Genomic DNA, 16,399 nt, shown 5'->3' on the forward strand with positions numbered 1-16,399 from the left:
TTAAGAAAAAAAATAGGTTTATTACAAAATATTTAAGTTCATCTACTACAGTAAACATTAACACACAAAGCTAATAGTAAAGAATAAACGCGCAGCCATTCATCCAATACAAAGCAATAAACAGGAGGTAAGACACAATGAGAGCGAGAATAACTGGCCTATGCTGATGGAAAGCCATATTAATAATGTACCATTGCTCACACATCACAGCTCGTAATACAGAGAGGTTGTGTAGCCATGCTCGGAGTATTGGCACATATACAAGGATCCGTATAAAGGCTTCAACAGAACACTACACATCGCTAGGAAATAATCAAGTCCTGATACAATTTTTAGAACCGGTCATTCCACATAGCTTTTTTGGTCGTCTTTCCTGTAGATTGTCACAGTGTTAGTGATTTTGCCACAATCCACTTAGTAAAGGCTCGTCTTCCTCATGATCCGAAGGAATTCCTGTTCATTGATTTCCCCATCTCCATCACGATCGGCTTCATCAATCATTTCCTAAAGCAAGATTGGGTCATTATTAATAACAGTCACGAAGTGTCCGCACCACGCAGCCCAGACTGTATACAGCAAGTCTGGGATTTTTACACTTGACAACAAATATACCGTAATAAAATTACCAGTGAGATGATGTCAATTCATTGGGCCAAATTTTGGTGAAAAAATTATTATAATATAACACACTAAAATGTTGAGGGATTATAGTAAAAAACAAAAAAAACCTATTTTATTGAAACAAAAAATATAATTAATGTTCAAAGCAGCCATACCATTAACTCATTATCACACTAAGTAAAGCCCAACTCCAGCGCTGTAGTGGTGCTTAAAATCCAAGTCCACTTCGCCCTGTCTCACACTCACCACCATCTTATGCAGTTTCATCAATGCCAGTCTATGAGAGCCTCGTTCAGGCCTCGTTACGGCTCAGACGCACATTGAGAGCTTGTCAGTCAGAGGCTGTGCTCACAAGATGGCATTGTGATACCAGACCAGGGCCAAAAAAAATGGTGAAGGCGCCAGAGAAAGAGTATAGGACAAGGGCAGGGGACTTGCGTATAAAGCGCCACTTCAGCTGTTACAAAAAAAAAAAGAAAATTACTGGAGGGCGCTTTAAACCATTGCTCATTTATTGGTGGCTCTCATCGACCTCTTTTTGCAATACTACGTTGCAGCGGTCATACAGCAAAATGGAGCGTAGTGGAACAAAGGGACATGACAGTCACATCAGTCTTCTCTGCGTGATGAAGAATGGGCAAACTGTGAACGTGTAAACGCACTGCACATGGAAAGCCAGTGCTTTATGCAGGAGCAAATCAGGCTGGAACGCTGCACGCAAGGCTGTGGAGTCAGTAAGCCAAAGCTTCGGATTCCCGATTCCCCAGTAGTGCATCACTACTGAGCTCGTGCATAAAGTGCAGCACAGATTCATCTCAGCTAAAAGCCCAGATCCTTAGATCAGGAACAGATCAGACATTTATAGGACATTTCATCACTTTCTCAAATTATGAAAACATTTACAGCACATCTACATTGTACTTCTGTACCCAATTTATGATATATTTTAGGAGTCAGGCCATTTTATACCGACTCCACCAAAATGGACACCGACTCCACAGCCCTGGGTGCATGTGTATCAACACTGGCTGACCTTTCATTACATAGCGTTGAGACTCTCTGAAAGGCTGCACATGAAAATGGATCATGTTAGGATACAATGAACAGTTAATCAAAATCTTAGGAATACCGTTAAAAAAAAAAAAAAAAAAAACACCAGCTGATCCATAAAGGGTTTATATTTTTTTGAGCTTTCGTTATTTCCTCCACTTCTTCCAGGAGCCATAAACTTTTTAATATTTCCACCCACATAGCCGTATAATGACTTTTTTTTCAGGCCGATGAGTTGCATATTTGTAGGACCCCATATTACATACTACACTGAAAAATGGGAAAAAACTCCAAGTAATGAGAAATTGTGAAAAATGTAATTATTTTCTCAGCGCCATTTTCTGAGACCCATACCATTTTTATTTAGCTCAATAGAGCTGTGGGAGGCCCTTATTTTTATTTTTTTCAGTACGACAGGGTTTTTAACCCCTTCATGACCCAGCCTATTTTGGCCTTAATGACCTTGCCGTTTTTTGCAATTCTGACCAGTGTCCCTTTATGAGGTAATAACTCAGGAACGCTTCAACGGATCCTAGCGATTCTGAGATTGTTTTTTCGTGACATATTGGGCTTCATGTTAGTGGTAAATTTAGGTCGATAATTTCTGAGTTTATTTGTGAAAAAAACGGAAATTTGGCAAAAATTTTGAAAATTTCGCAATTTTCACATTTTGAATTTTTATTCTGTTAAACCAGAGAGTTATGTGACACAAAATAGTTAATAAATAACGTTTCCCACATGTCTACTTTACATCAGCACAATTTTGGAAACAATTTTTTTTTTTTGCTAGGAAGTTAAGGGTTAAAATTTGACCAGTGATTTCTCATTTTTACAACAAAATTTACAAAACCATTTTTTTTTAGGGACCACCTCACATTTGAAGTCATTTTGAAGGTTCTATATGGCTGAAAATACCCAAAAGTGACACCATTCTAAAAACTGCACCCCTCAAGGTGCTCAAAACCACATTCAAGAAGTTTATTAACCCTTCAGGTGTTTCACAGCAGCAGAAGCAACATGGAAGGAAAAAGTGAACATTTAACTTTTTAGTCACAAAAATGATCTTTTAGCAACAATTTTTTTTATTTTCCCAAGGGTAAAAGGAGAAACTGGACCACGGACGTTGTTGTCCAATTTGTCCTGAGTACGCTGATACCTCATATGTGGGGGTAAACCACTGTTTGGGCGCACGGCAGGGCTCGGAAGGGAAGGAGCGCCATTTGACTTTTTGAATGAAAAATTGGCTCCAATCTTTAGCGGACACAATGTCGCGTTTGGAGAGCCCCCGTGTGCCTAAACATTGGAGCTCCCCCACAAGTGACCCCATTTTGGAAACTAGACCCCCGAAGGAACTTATCTAGATGTGTGGTGAGCACTTTCAACCCCCAAGTGCTTCACAGAAGTTTATAACGCAGAGCCGTGAAAATAAAAAATAATTGTTCTTTCCTCAAAAATTATGTTTTACCAAGTAATTTTTTATTTTTGCAAGGGTAACAGGAGAAATTGGACCCCAACAGTTGTTGCCCAGTTTGTCCTGAGTACGCTGGTACCCCAAATGTGGGGGTAAACCACTGTTTGGGCGCACGTCGGGGCTTGGAAGGGCGGGAGCACCATTTGACTTTTTGAACGCAAGATTGGCTGGAATCAATGGTGGCGCCATGTTGCGTTTGGAGACCCCTGATGTGCCTAAACAGTGGAAACCCCTCAATTCTAACTTCAACACTAACCCCAACACACCCCTAATCCTAATCCCAACCACAACCCTAACCGCAACACACCCGTAACCCTAATCCTAACCCTAATCCCAACCGTAACCCCAATCCCAACCCTAACCACAACTGTAACCGCAACACACCCCTAACCCTATCCACAAGCCTAATCTTAACCCTATTTCAAACCCTAGCCCTAATTCCAACCCTAACCCTAAGGCTATGTGCACACGTTGCGGATTCGTGTGAGATTTTTCCGCACGATTTTTGAAAAATCTGCAGGTAAAAGGCACTGCGTTTTACCTGCGGATTTACAGCAGATTTCCAGTGTTTTTTTGTGCGGATTTCACCTGCGGATTCCTATTGAGGAACAGGTGTAAAACGCTGCGGAATCCGCACAAAGAATTGACATGCTGCGGAAAATACAACGCAGCGTTTCTGCACGGAATTTTCCGCACCATGGGCACAGCGGATTTGGTTTTCCATAGGTGTACATGGTACTGTAAACCTGATGGAAAACTGCTTCGAATTCGCAGCGGCCAATCCGCTGCGGATCCGCGGCCAATCCGCTGTGGATCCGCTGCCAAATCCGCACTGTGTGCACATGCCATAACCCTACCCCTAACCCTACCCGTAACCCTAACCCTAGTTCTAACCCTAACCCTAGTGGAAAAAGAAAAAAAAATATTTTCTTTATTTTATTATTGTCCCTACCTATGGGGGTGATAAAGGGGGGGGGGGTTTATTTATTATTTTTTTATTTTGATCGCTGCGATAGAACCTACCACAGCGATCAAAATGTACTTGTAATGAATCTGCCGGCTGGCAGATTCGGCGGGCGCACTGCACATGCGCCCGCCATTTTCCAAGATGGCGGCGCCCATGGAGAAGACGGCCGGACACCGGGAGGGACATCGAAGCTAGGTAAGTATGGGGGGGGGGGGTGGGATCGGAACACAGGGGGGTTTTGAGATCGGAGGACCGGGGAAGCAGACAAGAGGACCGGGGGAGCGGACAGGACGGAGGAGGGGAGCGGACAGGAGATCGGGGCAGAAAGGACGACTGGGGGGGCGATCGGTGGGGTGGGGGGGGGGGGCAGATCGGGGTCTCCAGCCATGGCAGATGCTATTGCAGCATCGGCCATGGCTGGATTGTGATATTTCACCATTTTCATAGGTGAAATATTACAAATCGCTCTGATTGGCTGTTTCACTTTCAACAGCCAATCAGAGCGATCGTAGCCACGGGGGGGTGAAGCCACCCCCCCCTGGGCTGAAGTACCACTCCCCCTGTCTCTGCAGATCAGGTGAAAATGGAGTTAACCCTTTCACCCGATCTGCAGGGATGCGATCTTTCCATGACGCCACATAGGCGTCATGGGTCGGATTGGCACGGGTTTTCATGACGCCTACGTGGCGTCAAAGGTCGGGAAGGGGTTAATGATTCCAATTTTGGGTGGATACATTTAGATAATTTCTTATTGCATTTTTTTTTGTTGGTTTTTTTTTTTTTTTTTTTTCAGTGGTGACTGCCAACAACCTTTTACAGACGATAGTGCTGGAGTATATGACAATCTGGGACAGGAGACAAAGGTCTCATTCTACAGATTTATGCAAGACAAATAATACTGACAGTCTTTAGATCTCCTTCATTAGGATGGCATTACACACCTGTAATTCTTCATCTGTGAGGTTCTCACCCAATTCTTTGGCAACCCTTTTTAGGTTTTTAAAAGAGATCTTTCCTGTGCCGTCATCATCAAATAGCCGGAAAGCTTTCATTATTTCTTCTTTAGAGTCTTTCTCACTCTAGTCGTAAAAGTAAAATCAACGCAAAGTTTTACACAAAGTTATGCAGAGATTATTGCATAAAATATAAAGTCCACAATTTCAAACTAGATACAAATGTATCAGATTTATCATGGCCACTCACACTGGATGATATATATGGTGCATTTACAGACGGTCCAGTCTAAGTGTACAGCATTTGTTGGCTGACTTGGTCCGCCAAAATCTTAGCACAGGATTCTGGCACAATGCGACATCTTAAGCCATGTCACGCCCTTTATCTAGCAAGGCATGACCTGGGAAATTGCGCCAGAATTGTAGTGCACCATAGTAAATCTTCCCCACGCTTTTCCACTTACCATCTTATGTGTCATTAGAGATAAGAAATCCTCAAAGTCAATGGTGCCAGAACCGTCTTTGTCAATATCAGCTATCATTTTCTTCATTTCTTCTTTCTTTGGCTCAAAACCTAAGGCACGCATGGCTACCTATATGAAGACAAATTAGAATCAGGAACGTGGTATATTAGCAACTAAATCAATTTGCATCAGGAATACGTCTGTGCACGTCATAAATAATTCCCTTACTATGGTGCAGTACTTCAGAAACAAAAGCAGGGTTACGAGCTGAAAAGAGCGCTGCCAAGAAGGAAACACTCACAGTCCCTGCCATTATATCAGCACATTAGGATTTCAATGGATTACAGGGGTGCTCCAATATAGAAAACATTACTTTTTAGGGTAGTAATACACTTAAAATAAAAAATGGTGGCACTACCCCCGTGGATCCAGTGTCAGCTCCTTAAGTGATGCCTGCTCCTTTCAGATTTCAGAGGATTTCTGCAGCCGTGATGAGAATAGCTCATCATCAGAGTGATATCTGATGATGTGCTCACCTAGTCACCGGACTGACAGCCCAGTCACAAGCTGCAGCGGTCTTCTGACTTCTGAAAGGAGAAAGCATCATGTCTGCACCCTTTGCAGGGTCTTAAAAATAAAAATTCTATGTCGTTCAGTCCCATTAACACTTCTTCCTCTGAAGGTCCATCAGGAGGCTCTACAGAGTCAGATTCATCTTTTGTTGGGAGGTTTTAATTAAATTCTTCACACGCGGCTTAATTTTTTATTTTATATAAAAATGAAAAACATGCTCTTTATTTTTGCACTTTTTTAGTGCAAAAGACACATGTTCCATTAAAATGTTGCAATGTCTTTTGCAAAAATTCGAGACATGCATAAGAATCCCTTTGGGGGTGGTGTTGTAGTACATTTGCACAAAAATGTTGCAACTTTGGATTGATTAATCATCCAATAACATTGGGAAACCCCAAACAAACAAACAAACTAGACTTTAAAGGGAACCTGTGATGTGAAAAAAAGCTATTAACATGCAGATATGGGGTTAATCTGCAGGTTAATAGCGTTCTGAACTTGGCCAGCGCCTGCACGTAGACCCACGCCGTGGGAGAAAACTAACTATTCCTACCAGCAGTGGGTCTGCAGGGCAGGTTAATAGCTTTTTTTTTTTCACGTCACAGGTTCCCTTTAAAAAGGCACAAATTGAAAAAAATAAATAAATAAAAGGAGCAAATGAAGAACAGGAGAAAAAAAATGGGAATAATGAATTGGGTCTTTAGGTTTGTTTAAAGTTGAACCTCCACAGAAATATAATTTATATTCATTACATGACAGGTCTTTCTTCATATCTTAAAAGGTTAAAAAAATAAAATAGCTTGTACATTCTGATTAATTATTCGTTTGGCCCCTTCAGTACTACAGCACTGCACAGAACAAGTCTAGGAAAAAGCGTGAGGCTTTAGTTCTCAGCTGGGAAGCAGCTTGCACCAGAAGAACCTTTTCCATCATTAAAAGGAATGTTGCATTGAAAACATTTTTTTACAACTGGAAAAAAAAAAAGTCAAGTATTAATGTTTTATTTACTTTTTTTTTTTTTAAATGTTCTAATGATATGAAAACTTAAAAAGTTTTGGTATTTTCCACTTTTAAACACTAGGGGGAGCAGCTGCTGAAATGTGCCGTGAAAACCTAGTGCACGGCTAGCTCGCCCTACAACTGCAGTAAATGTGGGCGGAGTCTGCTCATGTGTGATGTCACTCCTCCCCTTCTGGGCGTTTGCAAGAAATAAATACCCATGCAGTGAATAAATAATTCCTCCATATACACACACACACTATAGATTTATTTTGGGAAGTGGGAGGGTGTGGGTTATTTATGGTGTTCAAAAGAGATTTTTTCACTGAAACTGGGTGTGAAGAAAAAAACAAAACCAATCAGCATGCTCTAGTTTTTTTTCCATAAATTGGAAGAGATTCACCCATCCAAATCTATGGGTGCAAAAAATAAATCTGATGCTATGAGAATCCACAGTGTAGCATCAGATATTTATGGAAACATTACAGTTTTGTAACTTTTCTGGACTAAACTGTTTTTTTTTTTGTTTTGTTTTTAGTCCTTGAGCTCTGCTCAGTCAGTGTAAGGGCTTGTTTCCATTTGCGAGAAACACGTCCGTGTCTCGCATGTGGAAACCAAGCTCTGGTGCCGGCACTTGGGAGCGGAGCGTGCGGCCGCATAGCAACACATGGAGCCGCACGCTCCGTTCGAGTGCCGTCGTCAGAGCTTCGTTTCCACATGCGAGACACGGACGTGTTTCTCGCAAACGGAAACAAGCCCTAAGGGTATGTGTCCACGTTCAGAATTGCATCAGGATTTGGTCAGGATTTTCCATCAGTATTTGTAAGCCAAAACCAGGAGTGGAACAATTAGAGGAAAAGTATAATAGAAACATATGCACCACTTCTGCATTTATCACCCACTCCTGGTTTTGGCTTACAAATACTGACGTAAAATCCTGACCAAATCCTGATGTAATCCTGAACGTGGACACATACCCTTAGGCTAAGTGCACACGTCAGGATTCCTTGCAGAAATTTCCTGAACAAAACCAGACATTTTCTGCAAGAAATCTCCATGCGTTTTTTTCGCGTTTTTCCCAGAGGTTCCCAATGCAATAATATAGTGGGAAATCCGCGAAAAATCTGCAAAATTAATGAACATGCTGTGTTTTTTTTTACCACAATGCGCTTTTTTTTTGCGGAAAAAAACGCAACATATGCACAAAAATTGCAGAATGCATTATAAATGATGGGATGCTTATGTATGAGTTTAAGCATTTTTATAGCGAAAAATCCTGAACGTGTGCACACAGCCTTAAGCCTCATTCAGATCCCTGTGATGCAGGGACGTCTGGATGAGGAATTACTGTTGCATGTCGTAGCGCATCAGAAGAGACGATGGTCACTGGTTACTGCGCTCTACACATTGAATGTGAATGGGGGCTGTAGGCCGTGTGTCATTTGGTTTGGTGTGCTTTGTAGATGCAGGCACTTACATGACAGAAGGCTGAATGAGGCTTTACATAGAGCAGCTGAGCTGTCAGTACGCAGAAGCAAAAACTGCCCTGGTGCCCTCTCACTACTGAGCATAGAGTGATTGCAGACTTTCAGCAAAACACAGGACAACCCTGGTGAGCAGGGGTTGTCGAGTAGCGAATGACCCCTTTAAGCCTAAACTGGTGCATGTCAGTAATAAATCTACTGCATTCTTAGGGTAAGTTCGCACGTTGAGTTTTTGCTGCCTTTTTTATGCCAATTATCAGCTGCTTTTTACAGTAGCGGCAAAGCCTATGAGATTTCAGAAATCTCATGCACACACATTGTTTTTTTGTGCGATCAGCATTTTGTCCTTTGCTGCGTTTTTGGACACAGAGCATGTCACTTCTTTCAGCGTTTTTGCTGCGTTTTTCACCCATTGACTTGAATGGGTGTTGAAAAAAAAACCGCAGGTATCATTATTTGCTGCTGAAAATTCAAGGACATTAGCATGGACAAAGAGAAAAAAACGTACCAAAAAAACGCACCAAATACGCAACCAAAAAGGCACCTAAACCTGCGTTTTTGACGCTGCTTCTTTCCTGCCAAGAAGATCTGATTTTGCTGCAAAAAAAAAAAAAAAAAAAAAAAAAAAAAAATCAGCAAAAATGCCCTGTATGAACTTAGACAGAAGAGCCATGTACTCTGGACACTGAATAGTGCATAGAGGAGCGCAAACATGTGTTTCTTTTTGGCAGATTAGCCCGATCCATATGAACCACGGACAGCGGCTTAGGATGCAGCGATACAAACAAAGTTCAGGTGAACTAAGTGTTTGTTTGTTTTTGTCTGCTCATTTAGACTGGCACAGAAACTTGGTTTGTGTCATGTCTGCACGTCAGAATAGATGCACACTTTATGAAGGGGGGAAAAAAAACTACATTTATTTTGTACTCCGTTCATGGCATTGCATTCTATAGCCCCATCGGGGGTTCATCTGAATCACATTTTAGAACGATTGAAGAGGAACCACCAACCGTACTGCAGAAAAGCAGCGTGTGCAGAACCTTAGGATTTTCCTCATCAAAAATTAAAGGGTTGTTTCTGTCTCTACTTGTCATGGACGAGAAAAGAATAACGGCTTCTAGGTTCGAGCCACCAAAAGCGGAGTTACAAAACAGCTGAACACCGCTATGGTACGCTGCTTCCGCACAGACAGGAACTATGCGCGTCTGCGTGATCGGTGGGGTCTCAGGACCCTGACCACCACTGATATGTAGGGAATTTACAGGTCTACATAATATAACATTGTATTAAAGTTTAGGTACAATTTACAGAACGTTCTGTCTCAGGACCCACCTTCAGTTCCTTTACATCAATGGTACCAGCCCCATCTGTGTCAAACAAATCAAATGCCTCGCGGATCTCTTGTTTTTGTTCTTCTGTTAACTCTGGTTTCGCGCCGGTCTTCCTACGTTGGGCAAGGCCAGGTTTTCTCATTACAGATGCCTATTAATATACAAATGATGATTTTTTTTTTATTTGAATGTTGTCAGCCAACACATACAGTACACAAGGGTATACAAAAAATTAATAGGGTCCCTTTACAAAATTCCTACCCCCCCCCAAAAAAAAAAAAAAAAATTAATATTCAACGGGGGTCACAGAAAAGACTATCTCACAACTTCGCAGCCCTTACAAAGTCAGATACACCCATAGTGAATTCCTACACAGTACTCTCCACACGCACAGTATGATGAACCTACAGTACCTCCCTCCCTATGCAAACTATAATACCCCCCAGAGGGGCCCTACACAGCCCTGCTAACTGTATAACTGGTGCCCTACAAAGCCCTGCTAACTGTATAACTGGGGCCCTACACACCCTGCTAACTGTATAATTGGTGCCCTACAAAGCCCTGCTAACTGTATAACTGGGGCCCTACAAAGCCCTGCTAACTGTATAATTGGGGCCCTACACAGCCCTGCTAACTGTATAATTGGTGCCCTACAAAGCCCTGCTAACTGTATAACTGGGGCCCTACAAAGCCCTGCTAACTGTATAATTGGGCCCCACACAGCCCTGCTAACTGTATAATTAGGGCCCACACAGCCCTGCTAACTGTATAATTGGGGCCCTACAAGGCCTGCTAACTGTATAATTGGGGCCCACACAGCCCTGCTAACTGTATAATTGGTGCCCTACAAAGCCCTGCTAACTGTATAACTGGGGCCCTACAAAGCCCTGCTAACTGTATAATTGGGGCCCACACAGCCCTGCTAACTGTATAATTGGGGCCCACACAGCCCTGCTAACTGTATAATTGGGGCCCTACAAAGCCCTGCTAACTGTATAATTGGGGCCCACACAGCCCTGCTAACTGTATAATTAGGGCCCACACAACCCTACTAATTGTATAATTGGGGCCCTACAAAGCCCTGCTAACTCTATAATTGGGCCCCACACAGCCCTGCTAACTCTATAATTGGGCCCCACACAGCCCTGCTAACTCTATAATTGGGCCCCACACAGCCCTGCTAACTGTATAATTAGGGCCCACACAGCCCTGCTAACTGTATAATTGGGGCCCTACAAGGCCTGCTAACTGTATAATTGGGGCCCCCACAGCCCTGCTAACTGTATAATTGGGGCCCACACAGCCCTGCTAACTGTATAATTGGGGCCCTACACATCCCTTCTAACTGTATAATTGGGGCCCACACAGCCCTGCTAACTGTATAATTGGGGCCCTACACATCCCTTCTAACTGTATAATTGGGGCCCTACACAGCCCTGCTAACTGTATAATTGGGGCCCTACACAGCCCTGCTAACTGCATGATGGACCCCTTATAGTCACTGTATACTGGCACCCACTGATTAAAGAAAAATAAAATACTCACATCTCCTCGTTCCCCCACTGCACCGGTTTCCGCAGCGCTGCAATGCTCGGCAGAGCAGCACAATGTAGTGACGTTATCGCGCCCGCTGCGCTGAGACATCTGAGCTCAGACGTGCAGGGAGAATGATGGACGAGGGAGCCGATATCTCCGTCTTCAATCATTGCTTTCAGTTGTATCGGCATTCTGGATAAGTGCAATTCTGGACAGTACCCGACACCTGCTCTTGCACACCTGTTCATACTATGTTTTTCTTGTTTTCATTGGAAGGTGCACAGCGTAGATTCAGACTGAAGGCAGACCCTGATCCCCCCCTTTACAGACCCTGATCCCCCCCTTTTACTCTGATGACTGCCAAGGTGTTGAAAAGCTTTCTCTCAAGCAGCTTCATCAGGTAGCCAGCTGGAATAGCTTCCATTGAACACGTTATGCTTCATCAAAAGCTCAGTCGTAGACTAACTGACCATGTTGGTTCAGTTCCATGCAATGCTGATCTCTATTCCACAACTGTTTTAAGCCAGGATATCCATCATCACTTTAAGACATGACGGTAAGTTAATCTCCTCAAGTGTGATAAAAAATAAAAAAAATTGATCACTATACTGAAACTGGCTCTTATGAGGACCTCCTTATGAGAGGAACACCAATAATTATTTCTGCTACAGAAGAGTTCATGACAGTAATCAACCTCAGAAACCAAAAATTTACAGCACCACAGGTAACAACCCTCAAATGTTGCACAGGTGTTAAGTAGAAAAGGCAACAACATCACCTGCCCAAAGGAGACTGAGATGCAGGACATTATGGTCAAATTGCTGCAAAGAAGCCCCTACTGAGGACTGTAAACAAGGACAGACTTGTCTGAGCCAAGCAACACAAGGACCAGATATTACATCAGTGGAAATCTGTACCTTGGTCTGACGAGTCAAAATTTACCAAACGCCATGCCTTTGTGATATGCAGAAAAGGGGAGCAGAGGCTTCTACATATGTGGTGCCCACCATGAAGCATGGAAGGGAAGGTGATGGTGCTTTGCTGGTCACACTGTTGATTATTTATTCCAACTTCAAGGCACACTTACCCAGCATGGCTACCATCACATTCTGCACAACATGCCATCCCATCTGGTTTGCACTTAGCTATTCCATTAATTCTGTTGCAACAGGAAAATGGCCCAAAACACATCTCCAGGCTATATAAGGGCTAAGTGACCATGGTTAATAGCGGTGGAGGTCTGCATCAGATGACATGGCCTCCACAATCAGCTGATCTCAAGCCAATAGATGACATGTCACAATATACATAGAATGAAAACAATCCTGCTTCTGGAAACAATGGTATAATTCAGTTTAAAGCACGCAGACCCAGGTTATAAAACGAACACGAAAGATAGGTAGTCCTGTAAAGGAGTGCAGCTCCGACAATGAAGATGTCTGCGTGTAAACCCTTCACGGGAGAAATTCAAGATACTACCACAGCTTATGACAAAAGCGGAATCCCACAGACATGGCCGAGCTACAGCACTGATAGCATGAATTTAAGTCTACAAATGTCATAGTAATCTCATTACCGTCAGGCTAGTCTGCAGGCCGAAAGCAGGATACGTTGGCCGTATTGGTGGCACGAACAAGCGTGGCGGATCGGAGGTAGGAGTCAGAGATGATGAAGATCCCATACTGATCTGCCAGATGCCTTGAGTGACTATCATCCGCTGCCTCATATACTATGGAAACATTGTGCTTGCTCCACGTCCCCTGGGGCCGTACACTCATGGTAACATCAATCACTGCGCTGGTGCAGGGCATCACTACCAGCAATTACAGCACATCACCCATTGCGCTGATGAGGGACGACAGCATATTCTGTGCACTATAAAAGTGGCACATGTTCAACAATAGGAATTACAGGAGCCCAGGATATAAAATGTAACAGAATGGTAAAAGTGTGTATGCCCAGCATGGTTTCCTTTATGGAAGCCAACTTCATTGTGAAGTCTAACACAAACATATACACTCCACACTGAAACTGCAACACCAGGAAGGGAAAGTCATGGAGTTATGGAAACGACACTAGGGACAGACATGTTAATGTTATGTAAATGATGAAAACAATGGAACCTGAATTTTCAAGCCATCTTGATTAATTCAGTATTGAACATGAGCAAAACGTACAGAAATCCCTGCACTTACACATCTTGGATGCTATCAGTGGGGTTATTAAAGGGGTACGGCACTACTAGGACAACACCTTCTTGAACAAAATGTTTTGCTCCGATAAAATAAAATAAAAAAAATTTAAAAAAAACAAAAAACCTATACTCCCCTCCCGTGGCGGCGCCATTCCAGAGGTGTCAGCACTCGCGGTTCCGGACTTCTGGTGAAGTGGAATGACATGTGATGCCCCTTACCCAATCAGCGCTGGCGTCACTGTCCCCACCCTCTGAGGGACTGAACAGGAAGAGGAAGTCAGATCAGCTGCAGCCCGGACTTCCTCCTCCTCTTCAAATGCAAATTAATCATGTAACAATCATACAATGGGATTTTCTGCTTTTATTTTTAGACTAGCTGTTTCCAGCCAGCTAACGCTCAGCATGCTCATTGCTATCTAATTAACGCTGCTAGTGATTAAACTAAAGTAAATAATGACAACATTCAATAGCGCTTACGCAGGTGGTAAATTAACTTAAAATGAAGTTAATAATAATAATAATTAAAAATCAGAATAATACTAATACATTTTATTCACAGTGTAAAATCAAAAGCAAACTGGATTCGTGTGGTAATGTGTGGGGACGCAGCCTCGTGTGGTAATGCGTGGGGACGCAGCCTCGTGTGGTAATGCGTGGGGACGCAGCCTCGTGTGGTAATGCGTGGGGACGCAGCCTCGTGTGGTAATGCGTGGGGACGCAGCCTCGTGTGGTAATGCGTGGGGACGCAGCCTCGTGTGGTAATGCGTGGGGACGCAGCCTCGTGTGGTAATGCGTGGGGACGCAGCCTCGTGTGGTAATGCGTGGGGACGCAGCCTCGTGTGGTAATGCGTGGGGACGCAGCCTCGTGTGGTAATGTGTGGGGACGCAGCCTCGTGTGGTAATGCGTGGGGACGCAGCCTCGTGTGGTAATGCGTGGGGACGCAGCCTCGTGTGGTAATGCATGGGGACGCAGCCTCGTGTGGTAATGTGTGGGGACGCAGCCTCATGTGGTAATGTGTGGGGACGGAGCCTTGTGTGGTAATGTGGGGGGACGGAGCCTTGTGTGGTAATGTGGGGGGACGGAGCCTTGTGTGGTAATGTGTGGGGATGCAGCCTCGGGTGGTAATGTGTGGGGACGGAGCCTCGTGTGGTAATATGGTGGGATTATGTGTGGTAATGTGGTGGGGGGCGGGATTGTGTGTGGTAATGTGGTGGGGGGGCGGGATTGTGTGTGGTTTTGGGGTAGGGGGCAGGATTGTGTGTGGTAATGTGGGGGGGCGGGATTATGTGTGATGTGGTGGGGCGGAGCTACTGTGAAGGGGGCGGGATTAGCGAGTAATCACGATGCTATATATATATATATATATATATATATATATATATATATATATATATATATATATATATATATATATATATATATATATATATATATATATAGAGAGAGATTCTGTCTCTTACAGTTAAAGTGTATCTACGATAAATATTACAGATCTCTCCATTCTTTGTAGGTGGGAAAACTTACAAATTCGGCAGTGTATCAAATACTTATTTCACCACTGTAGAGTAATATATCTCCCAACCATCTCTGAATCGGTGGGGCTGTCCCAGGAGGTCAGAGGCATAGCCCTACTTCACCTATGCTTGTGTCCTCAGGGCAGATACAGCCAGGGTTGGGATTCAGCCATTTCTCCCCAGTTCGGTCACACTGGCTGTTGAGAGCACATGCCCTGATCCAATTCTCTGTGATATTCGTTTCTCTATGGTGTGTCCTCAGTGACTAGGCAGAATGCCTTCAGCTGAACAGCAAAGCACCGGGCAGGAGCAGAGTACAGAGCTGTCAGAACGACTGTGCAGTCATGTGACGACGTTTCCTGCGGACAGACGCCTACTTACAGCGTCACATGATGGCATCGTCTTTCTGACAGCTCTGATCTCTGCTTCTCCCCTGTAGTGCACTGGTAGAGAAAGGAGCTGCGACTATGAGGGATGATGTCACTGCAAGGGGCGGAGCCTCCACATTACAGTGCAGAGCACATACTAGGAAGCTGTAGCAGCACAGGTAACCAAGAGGAGCGATGTACTCCGGTATGTGGCAGAGAGAAGTAATGTACTACATGATTGGCTGCAAATAGGATAGGAGTGACGTGCTGGAGGACGGGCCTGTATACACAGAGGATGAGACGAGTGACGTGCTGGAGGACGGGGCTGTATACACAGAGGATGAGACGAGTGACGTGCTGGAGGACGGGGCTGTATACACAGAGGATGAGACGAGTGACGTGCTGGAGGACGGGGCTGTATACACAGAGGATGAGACGAGTGACGTGCTGGAGGACGGGGCTGTATACACAGAGGATGAGACGAGTGACGTGCTGGAGGACGGGGCTGTATACACAGAGGATGAGACGAGTGACGTGCTGGAGGACGGGGCTGTATACACAGAGGATGAGACGAGTGACGTGCTGGAGGACGGGGCTGTATACACAGAGGATGAGACGAGTGACGTGCTGGAGGACGGGGCTGTATACACAGAGGATGAGACGAGTGACGTGCTGGAGGACGGGGCTGTATACACAGAGGATGAGACGAGTGACGTGCTGGAGGACGGGGCTGTATACACAGAGGATGAGACGAGTGACGTGCTGGAGGACGGGGCTGTATACACAGAGGATGAGACGAGTGACGTGCTGGAGGACGGGGCTGTATACACAGAGGATGAGACGAGTGACGTGCTGGAGGACGGGGCTGTATAC

At 44.3% G+C, this 16,399-nt stretch overlaps 1 protein-coding gene across 3 annotated transcripts in view; it reads right to left on the reverse strand.

The window, feature by feature from the left end:
- The window catches only part of LOC143789956 (uncharacterized), an 18,467-nt gene continuing 2,068 nt past the window's right edge, over nucleotides 1–16,399 (reverse strand). For 2 of the 3 annotated variants that reach the window (XM_077279082.1, XM_077279083.1), the window contains exons 2-5: nucleotides 9,915–10,064; nucleotides 5,527–5,655; nucleotides 5,051–5,188; nucleotides 1–504 (exon numbers count right to left, since the gene is read on the reverse strand). In XM_077279082.1, the coding sequence (XP_077135197.1) occupies nucleotides 415–504; nucleotides 5,051–5,188; nucleotides 5,527–5,655; nucleotides 9,915–10,064 (507 nt within the window). In that variant the 3' untranslated portion in view covers nucleotides 1–414. The remainder of the gene's footprint in view (nucleotides 505–5,050; nucleotides 5,189–5,526; nucleotides 5,656–9,914; nucleotides 10,065–16,399) is intronic. The other variant, XM_077279084.1, reaches the window with a different exon arrangement.

Source organism: Ranitomeya variabilis, chromosome 1, assembly GCF_051348905.1.
Source record: "Ranitomeya variabilis isolate aRanVar5 chromosome 1, aRanVar5.hap1, whole genome shotgun sequence".
NCBI classification, from domain to species: domain Eukaryota; kingdom Metazoa; phylum Chordata; class Amphibia; order Anura; family Dendrobatidae; genus Ranitomeya; species Ranitomeya variabilis.